Source organism: Anabrus simplex, chromosome 1 (genome assembly GCF_040414725.1).
Source record: "Anabrus simplex isolate iqAnaSimp1 chromosome 1, ASM4041472v1, whole genome shotgun sequence".
NCBI classification, from domain to species: domain Eukaryota; kingdom Metazoa; phylum Arthropoda; class Insecta; order Orthoptera; family Tettigoniidae; genus Anabrus; species Anabrus simplex.
This window is the reverse complement of record NC_090265.1, coordinates 846,954,589-846,979,943: the sequence shown is the minus strand read 5'-3', so window position 1 is coordinate 846,979,943 and position 25,355 is coordinate 846,954,589. Positions and strand designations below refer to the sequence as shown.

General features: G+C 42.1%; 1 protein-coding gene and 1 pseudogene across 1 annotated transcript in view; one reads left to right on the top strand and one right to left on the bottom strand.

The window, feature by feature from the left end:
- The first annotated feature begins 338 nt into the window (after nt 1-338).
- The window catches only part of LOC136857247 (segmentation protein Runt-like), a 109,933-nt gene continuing 84,916 nt past the window's right edge, over nt 339-25,355 (top strand). Inside the window, exon 1 of the mRNA XM_067135744.2 lies at nt 339-672. Within this exon, the coding sequence (XP_066991845.1) occupies nt 339-672 (334 nt within the window). The remainder of the gene's footprint in view (nt 673-25,355) is intronic.
- On the bottom strand, nt 5,002-19,497 carry LOC136858615 (glycine cleavage system H protein, mitochondrial-like; annotated as a pseudogene).

Genomic DNA, 25,355 nt, shown 5'->3' with positions numbered 1-25,355 from the left:
TCGTGTGAGTTCGACGCCTTTTTATAAACTCGTAGCAGTCGAGACGTCGGGACTGAGTGGAGGGAAGAAAATTTTCCCTCGGCTGCAAACTTTGCATTAACAACATGCAAACTTAACAAACAAGTGAGTCTGTTCTTTCCGAATAACCAGGGTTTTCTAAGAGACGTCTTGACCATGTACTGAGACGCTCGGTTGGGTCTGCGGTGGACGTGGTCTCTAAGTAGGACTCCGTGGTTCCTTCGTTGGCGTCATCAATGCATCTCCCATCTCCGTTGGACGCGGGTTATCACTTAAGCAGTAAAAGTGTACCCCGCGAGTCTGCCGACAGGGTCTCGGCGATGTCAGGCGCATCTCCCGCCACGCCAGAGCTCTCTTCCCCGGACTGGTTCCAGGGTCTTCACGAAGCACTCCAGGAATATCACGGCGAATTGGTTCAAACCGGAAGTCCCGCGGTCCTATGTTCGGCGCTGCCGTCGCACTGGAGGTCCAACAAGTCGCTGCCCATCGCTTTCAAGGTGGTTGCGCTGGATGACATTGTGGACGGTACATTAGTAACCGTACGAGCAGGAAACGATGAAAACTTCTGTGGTGAACTGAGAAACTGCACAGCAGTGATGAAAAATCAAGTAGCTAAGTTCAATGACTTGAGGTTCGTCGGGAGGAGTGGTCGAGGTAAGTCAGAAACCCCCACGTGGGTAAACACTTGACAGTTTATCGAGTAATATTTTTAAACATAAGTAGAAAACTATTTGCAAACTAGTCCCAAGTTTAATGAAATTTACGATACGGATCAATAATGCATTCTTCACTTTGCTTTTGAAAACTTGTGCAGAACTTCAAGCAAACTTGTGCAAAACGCAAGGCTGTATTCGGTTTGCAAATTTGTATACTAAACCAGTCAGTAGACTGTTTATGTTAGTCTGAAAAATGTTTGTGTTCGGTGGTAAAATCTACCATTTCGTGAGAATCCGTCCATTAATTTTACGAAAACAATTTGCAAATTAGTCTGAAGGTTACTGAAATGTTCATTGCCAATCAATAATGAATACTTCAGTCTTCATTTAAAAATTCATATAAACGCAAACTTGTGTGAAATGAAAGATTGGTTAATCAAAGTTTCATAAAGCTTACTAAATCAACCAGTATGACGTAAATGTGAATGTTTATGTTAAACTACAAGGCTACCAAGTTGAATGCATGGCTATCTGATTCCCTCTCACAGCATGACGCTTACGAATATTTGTATCGATAAGTTAATGTTTAATATTAGAATTAAACTTAAATAGTAGGCCCTACTGCATATTTAGTCTATTAAACGACATTGAGCGTATAGTTACATTAACTGATATTACCCATAATCTGTTGCTGTACATTGGTTTGTAGACTACGTATTGATTGTAGATGTAGCCGAGAGATTTTATTTAAAAATTATGCACAGTAGGCTAGTTCTAAGAAAAAAAGGGCAGTAGCGCCTGGTGTGAAAATGGGAAACCACGGAAAACCATTTTCAGGGCTGCCGACAGTGGGGTTAGAACCTACTATCTCCCGAATACTGGATACTGGCCGCACTTAAGCGACTGCAGCTATCGAACTCGGTCACATTCTATAAATGAAAGAACAAGAAAGATGCTGATGCTATCATTATTGTTGTTGTATGTCTAAATCTTGTCATGTTGATCTGCGGAATCGTTTATGAACTGATATGAATCTCCGTAGCGAGTCTTTACGACCGGATGCTGTTCCTGATATTATTATTATTATTATTATTATTATTATTATTATTATTATTATTATTATTATTATTATTAACTTATGTATAACCAAACCTTGTCCAGTTGCTTTTATGGGTCGGATATGACGTAAGGTGAATTTTAGTAGCGAAGTTTTACGACCGGATGCTCTTTCTGACGTCATATTATTATTATTATTATTATTAGCCTATTATTCCTATTATTATTATCTAAATGCCCTACATTAATTAAATTCCTTACGAAATCGCTGTTGTTATTATTATCTAAGTGCTATGCATTAATTAAATTAAGAATGTAGGCCTGCATTCTTTACTTGATCAATAGCCGTCTTTCCGCTGCTTTCAGAAGTTAATTCATTAGAGTACATAATTTACCTGCCATATCAAATGGCATTCGATTAGTAATAATACTCATAGCAGCCAGCCATAACCTAGAGTGAAGTTATCACCTGTTGTTCGGGGTCCTGGTTCGAAACTGTGCCAAGGGATTATACTGTAGTATCGCGCTGTCAGCTAGGGGGGGGGGGGGATCATCAATCATTGGCCACACTCTGCTAGTTCATAGAGAGCGCAACTCACATGAATAGAGATCGGAATACAAATCCCGTTCACCTAACTGCTCGGCAATTCAATTAATGCTGATATTCAGGAATCCATTGAACAATCTACGCGCACGTATCTGATCACTTTTCAAACTTAGTTTTTATGCCCCATTAGTCTAATAGAAAAAAATCTATGATATGAACAAATAGTTAGGCTTAATCTGTTCATATCCAACATTTTAAGAATAAATTTTATGCGGAATTAGACTAGGTATATATATATTTCAAACATATTCACTGAAGAATAGTGTATGCCTCAACAACAGCCATTTCCGACAGAATATCGTATAAAAGGACGTCTAAATATTGAAATCATCCCGAAAGAAAAAACTTTTAATTAAGCAGAGTAATTTTTGTATAAGTCTTTGGAGAGGAAGTTTGAACGTTAGGAACACAAGCAGAGAAGTGTTCCTTTGTACAGTACCTTTTCTTGATTTTCCATTTTGAGGGACCTACAGACTATTATTGTGAGAATCTATAAGTTCCTAACAATGAGACAGACATATCGTAAATTCTTGTGATTTTTAATGTAAGTAATATAATTTATATTCGCATTAAGTAAAGCTAGATATGCGAAAATTCTATTGTTCATCTTTTCGAGCTGGGTGGAGGGGAACTGAAAGAATAAAATTATAGCCTTTACTTCTTGAAGTGACCTAATTGTTTGTAAGATATTTTCATAGTTGCCAGGACTCAAGGTATCGTCGTGGCGTTTGCCTGGAGAGAGTGAAGGAAAACGTTAAAATCCTTCTCTCAGAATGGATAACTGAGTCACTGTGAGTGTTTCTAACGTCACTACTTCTACACCTTCCTATAAGTTTACTTATCAAAGGCTTTTATGAACGGCTAAATTATTCTCCTGGATTCAGTGAATTAAAATTACTAGCAATTGCTTGTAGGCCTATTACTTTGACGTATAACTTACTCTCGGTTGCAGGTAAGTAGATATCATTGTCGATGTTAATTTCAGCCAGTTAGCGGAAAAGAATCGTAATTGGATACCCAACCAGTGGTCTTTGACTATTGTTTCTGTTCGCAGGAACCATAATCAGAATTCACTTCTATGATGTCTGACTCGTTGGCTGAACGGCCAGCGTACTGGCCTTCGATTCAGAGGGTCCCGGGCTCGATTCCCGGCCAGGCCGAGAATTTTAATCTTAATTGGTTAATTCCAATGGCACGGGGGCTGGGTGTATGTGCTGTCTTCATCATCATTTCATCCTCATCACGACGAGCAGGTCGCCTACGGGAGTCAAATAGAAAGACCTGCACCTGGCGAGCCGAACCCATCCTGGGATATCCCGGCACTAAAAGCCATACGACATCTCTCACTTCTTCATAACTTTAAAGAAGAGCGCTTTGCAGTCAATAATAGCTATCCAGATGATGAAATTATTATTATTTTACATTCATAATAGGACTCAAATTTTTTTTGGGGGGGGGAGAAATTCTGTTTAGTAAAATCAGTAATCTTTGCAGACGGGGCCCACTCTCCCGTTTGAGATGAAATTTTAATCACTGTTGAATTAATTCTCTAAATTAGGCTACTAATGAAAATTAATATGATATCTCTGGGAATACCTACGGTAAACAATACTTTGACACTGGATTTCAAAAATGGAAATCAACGGATGTCACCATGTATGGCAAAACTTTTCAAAATTTTCGAAAATATGATGTAGCCTACTTGCTACACAGGCTTGGAGAGATTTTCATGCCATGAGCCTGATAAACTTAAACGCGACGCGGGGTGAGAACACCTTCAAAGTAGTTTCAAAAATGAATTATGAATAAATTAAGAATAGATAAAAATAAATAAACCTAACTGAATTACGATATTCTGTATGGTGGTCTTCCTAATTTTTTTTCACTATTGGAAGCAGGCCTATTTCACGGTTTCTTCCAAAAGTTGACACGTAGCCTATAATTGCAAAATGTCTAATAGTAGGTGGGAATGAGGAATGAATTAGACCCTATAGGCTAAATATAATCTTTTACGAATTAATTTCATCCATCATCTCTGGAAATCTGAGGGAACAATTCGAAATTTCGTTTTTTCCTAAATAGTAAACCTCATTTTCTTTTTCTTAGTGTTTTTTCTAATCCTTATACTTCATTGGTGAGTACCAAAGTCCTTTTCCTTCTATGTACCTAGACACATTTCTCCCCTCTTTTCGAAGACTAAGGGCTAGTAAACTAGTCAAAAGATTTCTGTTTGGAGCCAATCTTTCAATACTCACATTCGCAAGCCAGCAATGAAGTCAGTGCGAAGAGTTTCCGAGTTTATACATAATTTCGGGGCTAACAGTCTCCTCTGAGTGGGATAATTCTCATACATACTGATACTCAAATTTGAACCAAAATATCCCAAAGCCCTAAAAACCGACCAACAATTACAATTCATTAGATGAATTTGGTAGGCCTATTCATCGATTTTATCAACCATGTGTATCTTAGAGGTTTTCCTTTCAATCGCTCGAAAATATAACGTAAGGCTATACAAGCGCCAAATTAACTGACTTAAAATTCGGTTTCTTTATTTTCATCAAGCTGTAGGAGATCAGATATTTTAATGGTAACTAGATCTCTGAAAATGTGCAGAGTAGACACTGATCTGGTACAACAAACTGCATCCAAGGACAATGAAAATCAATAAGGATCAGTCTTCACAATCTTCTGATATTCCTTTTCATTCATTAAATCTTTGAGTTCATCAGGATTGGTAAGTTCCACCTTGAATAACCATCGCTTTTTTCATAGCAAGATGTGTTGACGAGAGCAGCATTTTCTTCAACAACTCAATTTTTCTCCACCACCTTCCCAGAGACTGGAGAGTACAGTTCACTAGCTGCCTTCGCACACTCCAGAGCACTACATTCATCGTTTCGCTTAGTCCCAGTTCCCACTTATGGCAGCTGGGCATTCTGAGCATCGTGAGCTGCATCCTGAGCATAATCGGATATTCCAATAGTTCCAATATTTCCATCAAATAAAACCCATTCGTGTTTGTTTGTGAATTGCCGTTCAGTAGCTAAACGAGAAATTTTCGTAGTAATTAATCTAATACAATCCAATGTTCTTGAAAAATGGTTTCCTTAATGTTGTTTGGAGACACGAAATATTTGTGTTATACGTTGTTAAATTGGAAACAAACGAAACAACTGCAAACACACAACCATCTTCCAATTCTTAGCCATCAACAATTAATTTTTATGCTGAGGCTACTTATGACATCCTCCGTTGACACAAAACTCTTCAAAAGCATAAAGATGTTCACCTCGCAGATTTCAGCTTGCAGACTTCTACACTCCACCGTTTCTTATTAGGTATTAATTTTCGTTTGTATCAATATTTTCTTTTTATTAGCCGTTCAGTTTTTGACGAACGTTACCTAAATTATTCATAACGTAAAAAAAAATTCGAATTAAATACAAGGCTTACGCCACAAAAACATTATATTCCCTGTGGCTGTAGATCGTGTTATCCTTCATAGGAATTGCTTCGATACTCTGAGATAACCATTCCTCTATGCAGAATCCAACTTTTCTTGGTTGGCGGTGTTTTCAATAACAAAGAAATCTGAACCTGCATGAAGGATAATTCAGTTCGAGGGTGTAGAGTATCGAAGTGAATTTAGGAATTATTTTCCGAAGAGGTTTGGAATTTTTCATTTCTCACATTAGGAAAAACTACATGAAGTATTAATTGTATTAATTGAATTTTGAAAGAAGTTCAATGCCATTTCCCATAGGCCTACTACCTCTGTGAATTTTAACCTGGAATACAGTGGATGGGAGTAATTATCAAGCTGAACCCTTGTCGAAATTCCAGTTCAATCCAGGAGTAAATAATAATAATAATAATAATAATAATAATAATAATAATAACAGCCTAATAATAATAATAACACATATTTGAGTGGTCTTGCTTAATTCAACCAAATTAAAAAATATTTGACTTTTGAGCGATGTGGTAGTGGTGTTTATTGTTTCAAGAGAAAGATTTGAAAGAAATTCCATGCCGTTTCCCACAGGCCTGCTACCTCAGTTGAATTGTAACCTTGAATACCTTGGATGACAGGAATTATCAATCTGAAACCTTTTCAAAATTCCAGCTGTGTTCATGGATAAATAATAATAATAATAATAATAATAATAATAATAATAATAATAATAATAATAATAATAATAATAATAATAATAATACATTTTAAGCGGTCCTGCTTATTTCAACCAAATGAAAAAGCATTTGAATTTGAAAGAAATTCAATGCCATTTCCCATAGGTCTACTACCTCAGCTTAATTTTAACCTTGACTAAGGTGGATGGAAGGAACTATCAATCTGAATCCTTTTCGAAATCTCAGTTCCTTCCAGGGTTAAATAATAATAATAATAATAATAATAATAATAATAATAATAATAATAATAATAATAATAATAATAATAAATTGTTTAGCAATCCTGCTTAATTCAAGCAAATAAAAATACATTTGACTTTTGAAAGAAATTCCATGCCATTTCCCATAGGCCATCTATCTCAATTGAATTTTAACCTTGACTACGGCGGATGGAAGGAATACCAAGCCAAACCCTTTTCGAAATTCCAGTTTCGTCCAGGGGTAAATAATAATAATAATAATAATAATAATAATAATAATAATAATAATAATAATAATAATAATAATAATAATTTTTGAGAGTCTGCTTGGTTAAGCCAAAGGATAAAAAGTCTGAAAGTCGTTGGAAAAACGACATGATACACTGCGCAACTGTCTAGGCCCTCTTCATTTTTTGTACCACCTAAGAATGGCGTATGGCCTCCGAAGAGGCCGAGTGCAGGTCTTTCGAGTTGACGATGCATAGGCGACCTGCGCGTCTATGAGAATGGGACCCTACCTGCGATGAATTATAATGCTGAAGACGGCACACACACCCAGCCCCCGAGTTATTGGAATTAACCAATGAAGGTTAAAATCCCCGACCCGACCGGGAATCGAACCCGGGACCCTCTGGACCAAAGGCCAGCACGCTAACCATTTAGCCATGGAGCTGGTGTGTACCACCTGAAGGTGCAAAACTCACACAGAAGTGACATCAGGATTCACAATTTTATTTTATTTTTTATTTTTTTTCACCAATAACAGTGACTGCATATTAAAAGTTTGCTGAGTCGCAGAACCCCAAAGTCAACATCTGTCGCATATGGTAATGTTCTCGTTCTCGCGCTCAAAAACAATTCTTATTGGTTCTCGTATTCCACAGGCAATGCCACTTTGTGTGCTGTTCTTGTTAGACTCTCTTGTAAATAGGCGACAATAATCAAGTCAGAAGAAGAGAAGGTGGGCTTAATTTCGTAACGCCATCCAGCGATGTCAATTCCACAAACAGGGCAAAGTTAGGAACATGATCTGCTTTACTAAATTATGCTACACGTACGCTAACATTACCAAGGACGCTTAGCGGATCCATCAACTCCAAATATCAGTAGCTTACAGAGAGAAGGCGTAACCTTCTAGGTGGCCCGCCCCACCCTGAAGGAGAAACTTGCTCATACAGACAGACAGACAGACAGACAGACAGACAGACAGACAGTAGTTTAGCCAGGATCAACCAATGGTGGGGGGGGGGGTTTATAGTTACAAAATCGAAATGAAGGTGTTTGGGCATGCGCGCTGCGCGCATGCAAAAATCTTATTACAAGGACACTGATACAATTGAATTATGTTGTTATTCAGATTGCAGTACCGATAGGCTACACTACAAAATCTTATCTTATAATACAGAACAAGAACAATATGATCAAGGTCAACAGTTTTACAATCAAAAATCAATGGAATGGTATAACCCCCAGTAACTCCCCTTGGCTACGCGCCTACCGTTTAATTATCTCCATGCTGTAAGGTCTGTGTATAATTTTTTTTTAAAGTCCCATCAGATGAAACATATACATGATAATTATTGGGTAACCAAGGTGACAAGGATGCTAGATAGAATGGGAATGGGGTGCTACTGGGATAAATAGATTAAAAATGAAGACAAGAAATTGAATAATTAAGTTAACTATTAGAGTGAATTATACTGAGAAACATATGATTATGTCAGAATGTAGCACCAAAAATACATTACGGGACTTCTGTGAAATTAGCAAATAGTTGTCAATAAAGATGAGTAGAGAAGTAAGAGGTATGGTGTGGTGGCTAATGGGTCTCTCTGAGACTAAGGGTCTAACGCATCCATTCTCAAACTGTGGTCCACAGAACCCTGTGGGGCCGCGATAATCCAAAGAGCGAAATTTTATTGTACACATGCAATTCATAGATTATTCTAATCTAGCAGATGTGCCCGTGCTTCGCAATGGTATTCTACATTGTATACGAATTTCTCCGTAAATTACTGTAAAGGCAGTTAGTAAGATTATATTCAATTGCATGCCTCTTAGCGTTATCCGAAATACAAAATAGGGAGGATGCCATACATGGTTCCCAATGTAAGGTAGCCATTGGGGAAGTTTTGACGATAATGGCAGGTCACATATTCTACTGCCAATCATAATCGAATTCGGGAGTTTCTACAATAATGGCAGGCTCACTTCGCAACCGCCATTCACAGAACCCTGAGAGGCCGCGATAATCCAAAGAGCGAAATTTTATTGCGCACATGCAATTCATAGATCATTATTCTAATCTAGCAAATGTGCCCGTGCTTCGCTACGGTTTTCTACGTTGTATACGGATACGGTTTCCATTTTAAAGACAGGTCCCTTTTCCTAATGTCAGTCAAAATCGAGTAGGAATATTTCATTATAATCGAGAAATGCAGTGCTATCTAACGTATCAACAATCGAGACATGGCAATTGTGCTATCTGTTTTGTAATACGACTTACCGTTTAGAATAACACTAAGTTTACCCCGAAATGAAGGTCTGCATTGTCATTAAAATGCATTCATATTTTGATATTTTCCGGGGCCAAAATTTATACACTTGAACAGCTTGGAATTTTTCCTCAATTCAAAAGTGTGTCCAGGTTTCGGGATTAGCACTCGCATACATACGGAGTAATTAAGTAAGAAAGTAATACAGTTAAGAAAGTTTAATAGAAAATAGGATTATAACTGAGGACAGCAGGATGGGACAAAGATGTAAATACCAAGAGGATGTTTGAAAATAAAGTGCCCCGAAACAAATTGTGATGGTATGAGTTACGGATAAGAGAAAGGCGGAAACAAAAGATACATTTAGGAGCAGGGATTCTTAGGTAAACAGACATGAATTAAGCCTAAAGAGGCGAAGCAGAGGCAGAGGCAAGTCATAGGACCAAAGTTTTAGATCTCTACAAATTGAATGGCGATTGTGCTATCTGTTTTGTAATACGACTTGCCGTTTAGCCACCAACTACCCCGAAACGAATGTCTGCACCATTATTAAATTTGTATCCATATTTCGATATTTTCCGGGGCCAGAATTAATACATTTGAACAGCTTGGAATTTTCCCTCAAGGAAAAGAGTGTCCAGGTTTCGGGATTATCACTCGCAAGGAATAAGTAATGCAGTTAAGAAAGTTGAAATTAATAGAAAATAGGATTATAACTGAGCACAGCCGGATAGGACGTATAAGTAAATACCAAGTGTATGCCATCAATAAATTGTGATGGCATGAGTTACGGATATAACAAGTCAGTAACAGAGGAGAAATTTAGGCGCAGGGATCCTTATGTAAACAGATAAGATGATGACTTAAGCCGAATGAGGCAAGGCAAAGGCAAGAAATTAAAGCGAAAAACAGAAGTAGAATAGAAATACAGTAAAAATTAGAGCAAATACCTGAAAACACTTTACGGTGTTAAATAATGGGCTACACTCCGCTCTACGCCCCTGAGTGTTATCCAAGGACAATTGTAACCTCCAACGGTAATCCGCATATATCCTGCCAAATGGCTGATTGACGTCGATGTTGCTTTATACCCAAGGAACAACCACGAGTTTACAGTAATCTATATAAATAAAATTGTTTCTGTTTGTCTGTCTGTTTGTCTGTTCCACCATCACGTCGAAACGGCTGGATAGATCTCAACCAAACTTCATATTTAGAGTATACTGACCCCGGGGAAGGTTTCGATATGCATATCATTTTAAAATCTTTGAAAAGACGGGGGTTTTATAGGAAAAACGGTTTTCCTCCATTTTCTCTTATACTATTATAGGCAAAATATCGAATTTGTCGTATAAGGACGAGACAAAGCTCAATTTAATCCTCTTGACGCAAAGAACAAAACTCGGTAAGCCCTACGGGCCCGAAAACCATGTTTTAAGGCCCTAAAACCAACCGTTACGGAGATATTGGCACCACACTACCCCTGCTCTAGGAATCGGATAAAGAAATGAACTGCCGTAACCATGGCAACGTCAGCTCCAGGATTCTAGAGCAGTGAGATTATGCATGTACGTTTGGGCATAGCTGTCAACCAAAATAGGTACAAATAAGACTTAATATCTGGGAAAAAAATATACTGTTGTGTAAGGCACTCATAGGACTCCTTTGGGCGGGGATGGAAAGGGGGTGAAGAACGAGTGTAAAAATCTATATAAATAAAATTGTTTCTGTTTGTCTGTCTGTTTGTCTGTTCCACCATCACGTCGAAACGGCTGGATAGATCTCAACCAAACTTCATATTTAGGGTATACTCATCCCGGAGAAGGTTTTGATATGCATATCATTTTAAAATCCTTGAATAGACAGGGGGTTTATAGGAAAACCAGAATGGTTTTTCCACCATCACGTCGAAACGGCTGGATAGATCTCAACCAAACTTCATATTTAGAGGATACTCATCGCGGGGAAGTTTTCCATATGCATATCATTTTAAAATATTTGAATATATGGGGGGTTTATAGGAAAATCAGAATGGTTTTTCTACCATCACGTCGAAACGGCTGGATGGATCTCAACCAAACATTGTATTTAGAGTATACTAATCCCGGGGAAGGTTTAGATATGCATATCATTTTAAAATCCTTGAATAGACGGGGGGTTTATAGGAAAACCAGAGTGGTTTTCCCACCATCACGTCGAAACGGCTGGATAGATCTCAGCCAAACTTCATATTTAGAGTATACTCATCCCAGGAAAGGTTCCGATATGCATATAATTTTAAAATCTTTGAATAGACGGGGTGTTTATAGGAAAACCACAGTGGTTTTCCTCTATTTTCTCTTATACTATTGATTTTCTGTAAACTTCGTTTACCGTACGTGAAACGTCTCTTCATTATAAACAACTTTCGTTATGTTCATAATTTACCTTACTCTTCACATGACGGAGAAATTTACAATTTTCTGCTTGTATCATGCTCTGCATTTAGTGACCGACAGACCGACAACGAACCTACAGGTTACCATGGCAACGTCTCTGACTGCATGCCAGTAGGGAAGTAACGTATTGCCATTTTCCTCATCATGCTTTTAAATTCGTGGTTGTTCCTTGGGTAGATGGCAAGAGAGGCATCAATCGGCTCATCTGCGGGATATTGGCGGAATATCGTTGGAGGTTATAACCGCCCTCGAATAGATTAAGTAATAACACCATTAGTCATCTTCATATTTGTTTACCTAAGAATCACTGAACCTAAATTTCTCCTCTGTTAGCGCTTTATTATATCCATAACTCACGGCATTTATTTATTTGTCGTTATCCGGCTGTCCTCAGTTATAATCCATTTTCTATTAGTTTCAACATTCTTAACTGTATTATTTTCTTCCTTAATTACGCCGTATGTACGTGAATGCTAGAAACTACTGGATGCATTTCCACCAAGATTCGTATTTAGAATACACCTGTCCTTGATAGGTTTCAGGGCAAATATTGTTTCTAAATCCCTGAACTAACTGGGGGTTTATACGAAACCGAAACAGTGATTTTGCACTTCCAAAAAATATACACAACAAAAGTTTATGGAAGTCTACCTACCTTGGTAGAAATTAATGTCTAAACCTTTTTTTCTCATGTGCATCATTTCGATACGAGGATCAATAAGGGAGATATCATTAAAGGACCGTTTTTCTGTACAAGTCCCATCGGACTTAACTCACGAGCGGGTGCGTGTAAAGCGTATTCCTTACAACTTGAAAACTACTGAAGACATTCGAAACAAAATTTATATTTAGCATCCACCTGTCCAAAGGTAGGTTTTAAACGTAAATAACATTTCATGTTCCGGAATGGACTGGCGGTTTATAAGGAACCGAAATGGTGATTTTACTCTTCCACAATATATACAGAACAAGACCAACCTGACTGGAAATCGACCAAACCTGATGGAATTCCACCTCTAAACCTTTTTTTTTCATGTGCATTTTTTCGTCAGGAGGATTAATAAGGGAGATATCATGAATGGTCACTTTTGCAGGTTAAGTCCAGCGGACATAGCCCAAAAGGTGTTTTACATGGAGCAGATTCCTTATCTATATAAATCAAATCGTAACGACTGTGTACCTCTACACTGACTATTTTGGCGAAATTTTCGTACAGCTTTCCGTTTAAGGGGTAATAATAACAATCTCCATAATTTTTGATTTCCTGAAAGTCCTAATTTTTACCCGCCTCGCCCAAAATCCACATTGTGGCATAATCTGCCAGAAGAATAAGAAGATAATTGAAATTTGACAAAATTATACGTTTTAGCCTGTAACGAATGAAAAATCCTATATCATTAAATTTTTCATTTTTTATCCCTGAAGAATATCGAAATATGCAGGCAATTTTAATGATGGTGCAGACCTTCGGAAATTCCTATCACGTAACGGATTGCACAATCTCCGTTCAATTTGGAATGATCTACAACCTTGGTCTTATGACTTTATGCCGTATCTGTATCCCTTTTACGTTTGATTTTTCTCTATTAATCGATGTTAAGTCAATTTGGAATTTTCACATGCATTATTCATACTTTCAATTACTTATATGAAATACAGAATCATCAAACTCTTCACGAAAATTGGCCCACTCAGTAGCCATATGTGAGCCAAATGCTACGTATGTAGCTGTCACATTATTATCCGAAAAGTAATGTAATGTGAGATGATCTTACAAAACCTTTACCCTGTTCCACGTTTCTAAATCTGACCCAAGAATAGATGACATATCATTGGACCAGCCATTTAGGCCACTAAATCCGGCGTGTCTTATGGTATAATCCTTTGTCGATATGACGTACGTTTAGTAGCAGTTAATCTGTAAATGAAGGTCTTCAATATTGTAAACACGCATATACTTTCGTATGTCGATCTATATATATTCACTGATGTCGATTTAGCGATCGAGAAAGGGTCGGTCTGCTATTGTAATCAGTACTCCCCACACCGACTTTGACTGGCAGTAGGAAAGGGTTCCTTCTCCAACTCCTGTGTAACTGTCATTAGTAAGGAAGGCCTACAATTGTAATGAATAGTTCCCTTCTCGATTTGACTTGCAGAAGGTAAGTGAGCATGCAGTTTTGTTTAAAACTCCCCTACCCGATTGTGTTTGGCAGTAGGCAAGGGTGCCCGCCATTATAAAGAAATGTACTCATCTAAAATGTGACTGGCATTAGGCATAGTGGCCTGCTATTTTGATGGAAACTCACCAACTTGGTGTGACTGGCAGTACGCTGGCTGGCAGTAGGAAAAGGGGCCTGTCATTATAATGATAACTGCACAACTCAATTTCGAGTGATAGTAGGGTAATTGCCTGCCATTATAATAAAAACTGTAATCTGTCTGGAGGTAGGAAAGGGGGGCTGCCATTTTAACGAAAACTCCCCAAATCGATTCTGTCCGCATAGTAGGCAATGGGGCCTGCAATTATAATGTAAACTTCCCAACCTGATTGTGAATGCCAGTAGGCAAGTGAGCCTGCCGTTATATCACAAATCCGTAACAAACACTTTACATTGGAAACGTACGGGGACCTCCCCATGCTCTTTCTCGGATAACGCTAAGAGACATGCAATTTTAAAACTATCTTATTTACTGCATGTACACTATTTACTTCGATATTCGAATACAATGTAGAATACCGTAGCGAAGCACGGGTACATTCGCTAGTGATGACTAAAATGGCAATACGTTACTTCGCTGCTAGCAAGCAGTCATAGATGTTGCCATGGTAACCTGTAGGTTCGTTATCGGTCTGTCGGGCACCCAATGCAGAGCATGAGACCCGCAGAAAATTGTATTTTTCTCCGTCATTTGAAGAGTAGGCGAAATTATGTGCATAACAAAACTTGTTTATAATGAAGGGAAGTTTCATATATATTCCACGAATTTTACAGAAAATCAATAGTATAAGAGAAAATGGAAGAAAACTGTCGTGGTTTTCCTATAAATCCCCTTTATTCAAAGATTTTAAAGTCATATGCGTATCAAAAACCTTCTACGGGATGAGTACATACCAAATATGAAGATTGGTTGAGATCTATCCAGCCGTTTCGCCTTGATGATGGAACAAACAGACAAGAGAAATAAAAACTACTGATACGATCTTGGGTTGAGCTAAAACGGATAAATATCTGAAAAATTGGCAAATCCAACGAAATTACAGACAGCGGAATCCCTACAACTTTATTTATGTAGATATAGGAACTATGTTTTCACTGTTGTATAACTGAGATACAGTATGTGTAAATCTTTGCCGAAAAATTGTAGGCTACCAGTTGGCAGTGTCTTGAGAAGACCTTGTATCACAACTCCACGTCTCTGGTCGACTTTTGGGTCCATGTCAACCCCTATAGCCTACAATTTCTAGAACGGAAATACTGTGTTTAATGCCTTCATGACAACATACCTGTGTGAGTGTATCTTTTCTTCACTCACACAAATGAAAACGAAGTGCAGAAACGGAACTACTGTAATGTAGAGGCTGATCTTCGGCTCGGGTGACTACCGGTACGCTTGTAAAACGCTTGGTCTTTGAAAAACAGTACCATCCGTTCCCATTGATCGAACAACTGTACCAAGTGAATTTTCTCAAGTAACTTTCTAGATCCAGACTATTGTAATTATTAGCCGAGTGTCACATAAGTTGTCGATGGAGATGGGATCATACCCTGGCAGATTGTCACTCGCATCTCACCAAGGCAGCAGTGGCCAGAACCTCGGCCAGTGCATGAAAGGTTTTTTTCGAAATGAAACGTTACGTTCTGTAGTTCGAATCCCACGTAAAACTGGAGGTCCCATTGCTACTATCACGATCTCATGAAAATGTGATGAGTACAAGCTACGTAGCTCGCATGGCCCTTGGAATTGGTTTTAAATGTAAGGAAACACAACCTGGACTCGTTGAGTAACAATCCTCAAGTTCAGAGCTTGGAAATAAGACAAACCTTTGTTGTATAGCGAAGAAGAGGTGATACATTTTTCGCCCAAGCACACTTATCTTGAAATATGTCTTCATGAGCTGAAATAATGAACATCGCCATGAGGGTTTGAGCTTTGGTTGGAGAAAACCCCAATCATTTAGAGGGGCGCCGGGTTTTGAAAACTAGTGAGGGTGCTCTATCTCACAGTCCAGAAAGGGGGAAAGCCCTCGGAAAATATCGAAATTAACCTTCAGGAAAATGCAAGTTTTAGGTGCTTCTGAATGCGTAATACTTGATGGAAAACATGAACTTTTTTTTGTAAAGCGCCCTTTCAAGAATGATGTACGAATACAAACTGACCTATCAACTCCCCCGATTTAAGCCGGAGACGCCTTATTTTAGGTCCTTCCTCCCTCTCTCCTGATCGCAGACACTTATCTCCCGATTTTGAGAATATATTTAGCATTGCTGTAATTTCTTTTTAAATCCCAGGATTTTCCTCGTCCTGTAAGTAACTGGAGAGAATTGATGTTCAGTGGGCTCTGGCAAGGCAGATGCAATCAGCTGGTGGTGTTTTTAAATATGACAGAATCTCTAAGGTAAAGCCTTTTATTTTATCATTTCCACATAGCAGTGGCGACTGTGAAACTATTTTCTATCATACTTACAAGGACTAAAACTCAATTCAGATCAAAGCTTGCTGAGAAAGAATTCTGGAAAACATTAAACCTTAAAACCCGTTCAACACGGCCAGTGCTTTGAGCATAAATCTAGTTCAGAAATGTATGAAGAGGCCTAAGACAGTTACAGTGAAGAGGCATGTGTTCTAAAGCTCAGATACATGCAGTATTTATAAAATACATGCAATATTTTAGTATTTATAAATTAATTAATTTAGGCTATTAATTTAATAAATAAATAAGAGATTACATAATTCAGTAGTATAACATGTTAAATATGCTTCAAAGTTACGTCCTCAATGATTGTCGTAACATGTCGGAATATGCCTCAAAAAACATCTACTGATTTTTCTTTTCAAAGTTCGCACGTCTGCAAACAAAAGTCCTCATAAATCCACATGCAAGGTAAAGGTGTGTTTCAATCATGAAAAAACTAAGAAATTTTGCATTTTAAGTATATGTAATTTAAAATTATGGAAGTTGAAGGAATACAAATTACGTCCCTAAAATCTTTAGTCTAGTTTTCTCGTAGAATGACACCAAACTTAGTTCCTGAAAGAAAAATGTCTCAGATTTGATGAAGGGGCTGAGTGGCTCAGACGGTTGAGGCGCTGGCTTTCTCGATCCTGGCTCAGTCCGGTGGTATTTGAAGGTGCTCGAATACTTCAGCCTCGTGTCGGCAGATTTACTGGCACGTAAACGAACTCCTGTGGGACTGAATTCTGACTCCTCAGCGTCTCCGAAAAATCTTATAATAAGTAGTTAGTGGGACGTTAAAACCAATAACATTATTATTGTTATTCAACTTTGGCGCTTTTTTAGTACAATAATAAAAGAAAACTGGAAGTCGTAAGTCTCCAGTAAAAAAATTAAAATATTTGTGGACTTCATTGATAAAGAGAGTGTTCCTATGAACAGTCAATCGCTTGATGAAAGTGTTTGCCACAGTTTCAAGATTTTTTTTTATTTATTACTGACATATTGTACATGATTGCGTTGTCATTCAAGTTTACTTGCGTCCTGGTACTGGGCAGGTAAGGTTTGATCTTCTCAGCGCGGAAAAAGAACGTTCTGATGTACATGTAAAAACGGGTTTATAGCCTACCTCACTTGTGATTTAGAATAAAGGAAACAAAAATTTGTTAGCCCCTCCCCCCTCCGCGCACCCGTTTGTAATACACGGGACAACAAAATACCTTGGTATTGCTAGGGTTAAGATCTAGGACAAAAAATTAAGATTTCCCCTTTTTTAATTATTTCTGTTATAACCTCGTTGTTATCTTTATTTTCTCTGTTTGTAGGGGGTGCTCCTCCCACCCATCATAAAAATTCTGTGGGGTACTCGAACACCGTAACACCCCCGAAATCGGCGCCTGTGTATCGACAGAGTTGATTGTTCCGAAGTGCAGAAGCATCCACTTGCGAAAATTCTATTAGACCAGCTCTCTGCCTGGAACGCTAGTCAAGGATCAGACCGAGTCAGATTGATTAAAGTAACAAACTTTGTCTCACCAGAGATGGAACTGGGGTCGGGTTGAGTGGCTCAGGTGGTACAGAGATGGCCTTTAGAGCTCAAGTTGACAGGTTCTGTAGCGGCTCTGTTCATTGGTATTTGAAGGTGTTCAGATAGGTCAGGCTCGTATTGATAGATTTACTGGTACGTAAAGGAATTCCTGTGGGAGAATATTTTGACACCTGGGCGTGTGCAAGAACCGTAAAAAATAGTTCTTTGGACATAAACCAATTATTATTATTATTATTGATCTAGATCTGTTCCTTGACTGAATGGTTAGCAAACTGGTCGTAGATTCGAATCCTGATCGAATCGGATGTTTTGACCGTGTAGGGCCTATAGTTAATTCCTCAGTCAATCGATCAATCAGTCACCAAAGGTCTGCATTTAGGACAGTCGCCCAGGTGCTAGATTCCCTATCTGTTGTTTACCTAGCCTTTTTTTTAATAATTGCAAAGAATTTGGAAATTTATTGAACATCTCCCTAAATCCCCTTTCTTATATACGAATATTTGCCCCAATTCTTCCTCTTGAATACCAACTTTATCATCACGTTGTGATCTTTCCTACTTTTAAAAACAGCACTCAAACTTATTTGTCTACTAATGTCATACCTCGCCATCTCTCCACTGACATCTCGGAACATACCACTTAGTTGAGCAGCTCGTCTCCCTTCTCCCACGTCTTCCCAGCACAAACTTTTTAACATTTTCGTAACACTACTATTTTGTCGGAAATCACCCAGAAAACATCGAGCTGCTTTTCTTTGGACATTTTCCAGATCTCGAATCACCCCAATAAAGATATTTCCTTATATTAACACCTAGGCCACTTACAGTGATACCCATAAAGAACTTTCACCCCATCAACGCAGCAATTAAAACTGAAAGGACTTTTCCTACTAGTGAAACTCACAACCGAACTTGTAACCTCGTTTATCATCATATCATTGGCTGCTGTCCATCTCACATCATTGTCGAGGTTTTACTTTTGCAGTTGCTCACAATCTTGTAATGTATTTATTACTCTATACAGAATAACATCATTCGCAACGAGCATTATCTCTTCGAGAATGGGTTTGTGTTCGTCTTAAGATTATTTTTAATATACATAAGTTACTACACACCACACTACCAACCACCATAGTAATGTTATTTACTGACGAATCACGCAACCGACTCATTCGGATGCTTCTCTGGCACGTGTTCTATGTGCAGGAGATATAAAAACTATTACTTGTGTCTGTAGTAGTTCGCAATATCTCGTGTTCTGAGAGAATGAATAGGTATGTGTTAAGAAGGCCTACACATCTGGCTTATTAAGGGAAGGATAGTCCTCACTCTGCCCAAGCTTAGGACCACTTCCTTCTCGCTGTACGTTTGCCTCTACGGCTACGTCATTGCCATCGTCACAATAGTCGTAGCGCCTCTCTCTCCACGGACTGAATGCACGGTTAGCTAACTCAGGGTTAGCATCAATAAGGGCAATTGTCCGTAAAAAAACACGGCGCAACGTCCCCGCAGGGCTATGGCCTGCCAAGTGGCCGGTGCTCGGCCCGAAGGCCTAACTTACAGATTATGAGGCGTTGTATGGTCAGTACGGCGAATCCTGGCTTCATAGACCGAGGCCATCATCTCAACGCCATATAGCTCCTCAATTGTAATCACGTAAACCGAATGGACCTCGAAACAGCCCTCAGATCCATGTAAAAATCCCTAAACTGACCGGGAACAGAACTCAAAGTCGTCCGTAAAAATGAACCAGATAATAATATCAAGTGCTCATCTCGGTGAATTGCGCAAAAGGCAAGAGAAGCAAAAGAAGAAGACTATAGATCCAGTAGAAACTTCCATGACCTAACGTCCACTTCTGGCTAAAAGATCAGTGTAGCAGCCTTCCGTTCAAAGGATTTCGGGTTCAATTTCAGACCGGAGAGGTGATTTTAGCCATATTTGGTTCATTCTGTTGATTCAGGGAGAGGGTATTCATTCCGTTGATGCAGCGAGAGCGTGTTTGTGGTAACACATGATATTGGTTCTACGCTTTTCGGAGACTCCTCCTAGGTACTTGAATTTCGTCCCGCGGGAGTTCTTTTACGTGCCGGTAAATCTACCGACACGAGGATGGCATATTTGATCACCGGACTGAGGTTGGATGTGAGTCCCAAACGTGGGCTCTACCACCTGAGCCACTCAGCTCAACCTGAGTGATTTTGCTCGTCTTAATACAAATGGATTGCTCTACGGCAGCAGTGGGCCCGGCTTGCTGTTAGGGCCACACGATGCGAGTTATCGTGCGGGAAACGACTGTCTCTAGAGCAACAGCAGTGGGCCCTGCTTGCTGTGAGGGCCACACGATGCGAGATATCGTGCGGGGAACGACTGTCTCTAGAACAACAGCAGTGGGCCCTGCTTGCTGTTAGGGCCACACGATGCGAGATATCGTGCGGGGAACGACTGTCTCTAGAGCAACAGCAGTGGGCCCTGCTTGCTGTTAGGGCCACACGATGCGAGATATCGTGCGGGAAACGACTGTCTCTAGAGCAACAGCAGTGGGCCCTGCTTGCTGTTAGGGCCACACGATGCGAGATATCGTGCGGGGAACGACTGTCTCTAGAGCAACAGCAGTGGGCCCTGCTAACTGTGAGGGCCACACGGTCCGAGTTATCGTGCAGGGAACGACTGTCTCTAGAGCAACAGCAGTGGGCCCTGCTTGCTGTGAGGGCCACACGGTCCGAGTTACCGTGCGGGGAACGACTGTCTCTAGAGCAACAGCAGTGGGCCCTGCTTGCTGTGAGGGGCACACGGTCCGAGTTACAGTGCAGGGAACGACTGTCTCTAGAGCAACAGCAGTGGGCCCTGCTTGCTGTGAGGGGCACACGGTCCGAGTTCTCGTGCGGGGAACGACTGTCTCTAGAGCAACAGCAGTGGGCCCTGCTTGTTTTGGGGGCCACACGATGCGAGTTACAGTGCAGGGAACGACTGTCTCTAGAGCAACAGCAGTGGGCCCTGCTTGCTGTGAGGGGCACACGGTCCGAGTTCTCGTGCGGGGAACGACTGTCTCTAGAGCAACAGCAGTGGGCCCTGCTTGCTATGAGGGCCACACGATGCGAGTTACCGTGCGGGGAACGACTGTCTCTAGAGCAACAGCAGTGGGCCCTGCTTGCTGTGAGGGCCACACGGTCCGAGTTCTCGTGCAGGGAACGACTGTCTCTAGACCAACAGCAGTGGGCCCTGCTTGTTTTGGGGGCCACACGATGCGAGTTACAGTGCAGGGAACGACTGTCTCTAGAGCAACAGCAGTGGGCCCTGCTTGTTTTGGGGGCCACACGGTCCGAGTTACCGTGCGGGGAACGACTGTCTCTACAGCAACAGCAGTGGGCCCTGCTTGTTGTGGGGGCCACACGATGCGAGTTACCGTGCAGGGAACGACTGTTCTACTGCAACAGCAGTGGGCCCTGCTTGCTGTGAGGGCCACACGGTCCGAGTTATCGTGCAGGGAACGACTGTCTCTAGAGCAACAGCAGTGGGCCCTGCTTGTTGTGGGGGCCACACGATGCGAGTTACCGTGCAGGGAACGACTGTTCTACAGCAACAACAGTGGGCCATGTTTGCTGTGAGGGCAACACGGTCCGAGTTATCGTGCAGGGAACGACTGTCTCTAGAGCAACAGCAGTGGGCCCTGCTTGCTGTGAGGGCCACACGGCGCGAGTTATCGTGCAGGGAACGACTGTCTCTACAGCAACAACAGTGGGCCCTGCTTGCTGTGAGGGCCAGACGGCGCGAGTTATCGTGCAGGGAACGACTGTCTCTACAGCAACAGCAGTGGGCCCTGCTTGCTGTGAGGGCCACACGGCGCGAGTTATCGTGCAGGGAACGACTGTCTCTACAGCAACAGTGCGCCCTGCTTGCTGTGAGGGCCAGACGGCGCGAGTTATCGTGCAGGGAACGACTGTCTCTACAGCAACAGTGCGCCCTGCTTGCTGTGAGTTCCAGACGGCGCGAGTTCTCGTGCAGGGAACGACTGTCTCTACAGCAACAACAGTGGGCCATGCTTGCTGTGAGGGCCACACGATGCGAGTTATCGTGCGGGGAACGACTGTCTCTAGAGCAACAGCAGTGGGCCCTGCTTGCTGTGAGGGCCACACGGTCCGAGTTATCGTGCGGGGAACGACTGTCTCTAGAGCAACAGCAGTGGGCCCTGCTTGTTGTGGGGGCCACACGATGCGAGTTACCGTGCAGGGAACGACTGTTCTACAGCAACAGCAGTGGGCCCTGCTTGCTGTGAGGGCCACACGGTCCGAGTTATCGTGCAGGGAACGACTGTCTCTAGAGCAACAGCAGTGGGCCCTGCTTGTTGTGGGGGCCACACGATGCGAGTTACCGTGCAGGGAACGACTGTTCTACAGCAACAGCAGTGGGCCCTGCTTGCTGTGAGGGCCACACGGTCCGAGTTATCGTGCAGGGAACGACTGTCTCTACAGCAACAGTGCGCCCTGCTTGCTGTGAGGGCCAGACGGCGCGAGTTATCGTGCAGGGAACGACTGTCTCTACAGCAACAGTGCGCCCTGCTTGCTGTGAGGGCCACACGATGCGACTTATCGTGCAGGGAACGACTGTCTCTACAACAACAACAGTGGGCCATGCTTGCTGTGAGGGCCACACGATGCGAGTTATCGTGCGGGGAACGACTGTCTCTAGAGCAACAGCAGTGGGCCCTGCTTGCTGTGAGGGCCACACGGTCCGAGTTATCGTGCGGGGAACGACTGTCTCTAGAGCAACAGCAGTGGGCCCTGCTTGTTGTGGGGGCCACACGATGCGAGTTACCGTGCAGGGAACGACTGTTCTACAGCAACAGCAGTGGGCCCTGCTTGCTGTGAGGGCCACACGGTCCGAGTTATCGTGCGGGGAACGACTGTCTCTAGAGCAACAGCAGTGGGCCCTGCTTGTTGTGGGGGCCACACGATGCGAGTTCCCGTGCAGGGAACGACTGTCTCTAGAGCAACAGCAGTGGGCCCTGCTTGCTGTGAGGGCCACACGATGCGACTTATCGTGCAGGGAACGACTGTTCTACAGCAACAGCAGTGGGCCCTGCTTGCTGTGAGGGCCACACGGTCCGAGTTATCGTGCAGGGAACGACTGTTCTACAGCAACAGCAGTGGGCCCTGCTTGCTGTGAGGGCCACACGGTCCGAGTTATCGTGCAGGGAACGACTGTCTCTAGAGCAACAGCAGTGGGCCCTGCTTGTTGTGGGGGCCACACGATGCGAGTTACCGTGCAGGGAACGACTGTCTCTACAGCAACAGCAGTGGGCGCTGCTTGCTGTGAGGGGCACTCGGTGCGAGTTACCGTGCAGGGAACGACTGTTCTACAGCAACAGCAGTGGGCCCTGCTTGTTGTGAGGGCCACACGATGCGAGTTACCGTGCAGGGAACGACTGTTCTACAGCAACAGCAGTGGGCCGTGCTTGCTGTGAGGGGCACTCGGTGCGAGTTACCGTGCAGGGAACGACTGTCTCTAGAGCAACAGCAGTGGGCCCTGCTTGCTGTGAGGGGCACTCGGTGCGAGTTACAGTGCAGGGAACGACTGTCTCTAGAGCAACAAAAGTGAGCCGTGCTTGCTGTGAGGGGCACTCGGTGCGAGTTACAGTGCAGGGAACGACTGTCTCTACAGCAACAGCACTGGGCCGTGCTTGCTGTGAGGGGCACTCGATGCGAGTTCTCGTGCAGGGAACGACTGTTCTACAGCAACAGCACTGGCCCATGCTTGCTGTGAGGGCCACACAGTGCGAGTTATCGTGCAGGGAACGACTCTCTCTAGGGCGTGCCGTGAAATGTTTCGAGAAGATGCGTTGGCAACTCGAGCAAAACACATTAGATGAGTTATGTTTTTGATTTTACTGATTATAAGTTCATGGCACTTTATTCATATGGACCTCATTGAAAATCTCATGTGGATAACGAACGCAATGAACATTTCAATAGTAAATTGATCTTTATGTAATTTGGACAATTCTTGAGCAGGTTTTATGGGCCTGTTAAAGCTTAAAACTGTAAACAAATTGCAAAACGGCACACAGTTTAAATACTGGCATATCTGTCGAATTTATTCGGAGCCCAGTTCCTGACGTGAGGCATTTTCTTTCGATGATTTGTTCAATGTTTAGCGTAGTCAACTTCAATTTAGAGGGCCTCAGGTTGAATTCCCGGCCGGGTGGGTGATTTTAAACTTAAACGGTTATTTCCCCTGGCTCGGGGACTGGGTGTTTGTAGTGACCCCAACTGTCCTGCATCTCATACTACACCACACACAACACTATCCACCACTACAAAAACTAACAGTTCCCATACACGGCAGATGCCTCCCACTCTCGTTCGAGGATCCGTCTTAGAAGACCTGCACCAGGCCAGCCGGGCATGTCCTCGGACACTTCTGACACTAATAGCCATATGATAAATAAATTAAATACATATATAAAAGACTTGGAGGTGTTAGCATGTTTCTCCTTCAAGAACTCTTGAAGTGTTTGAAGGATTAAGAAGTGAATTAGAGGCCACGCTCACGATCGAAAAGAAACTGGAATACTTTGGTCACTTAATGAGGAATAACAAGTACCAACTACTTTGAATTATCATGCAAGATAAAATATTGAAGGAAGGAAAGGCCACGGATGAAAACGAATAAATTGATTGAAAAGTCTTGCATGATTTATCGGGAATCGCACCTTCACAATGCTCCGAGTAGCAGAAAGTAACTTAAGTCCGACCCCGCAGTGTGGGGGGCAACGCGTCCGCCTGTCACCCGGCGGCCCCGGGTTCGATTCTAGGCCGGGTCGGGGTTTTTTAATTGTAATGGTTAATGAGTGTTTGTGACGTCCTTAATCTTCCTTTCCTCACACACAACATTCCACATTACTGCCATTTCAATTACACGCAAGTTCATACAATATGGTGCCAGTAGGAGCAAACGATCCACATAGGTCGACGCCCCGAACAAATGGCAACTTGAAAAACAAAACAAAAAGAAAGCAGAAAGTTCTTAATATACTTACCCTCAAGGGTTGGCTTTTCCCTCGGACTCAGCGAGGGATCCCCCCTCTACCGCCTCAAGGGCAGTGTCCTGGAGCTTCAGAATCTGGGTCGGGGGATACAACTGAGGAGGATGACCAGTACCTCGCCCAGGCGGCCTCACCTGCTATTCTGAACAGGGGCCTTGTAAGGGGATGCGATGATAGAAAGGGATAGACAAGGAAGAGGGAAGGAAGCGGCCTTGGCCTTAAGTTAGGTACCATCCCGGCATTTGCCTGGAGGAGAAGTGAGAAACCACGGAAAATCACTTCCAGGATGGCTGAGGTGGGAATCGAACCCACCTCTACTCAGTTGACCTCCCGAGGATGAGTGGACCCCCGTTCCAGCCCTCGTACCACTTTTCAAATTTCGTGGCAGAGCCGGGAATCGAACCCTGGCCTCCGGGGTGG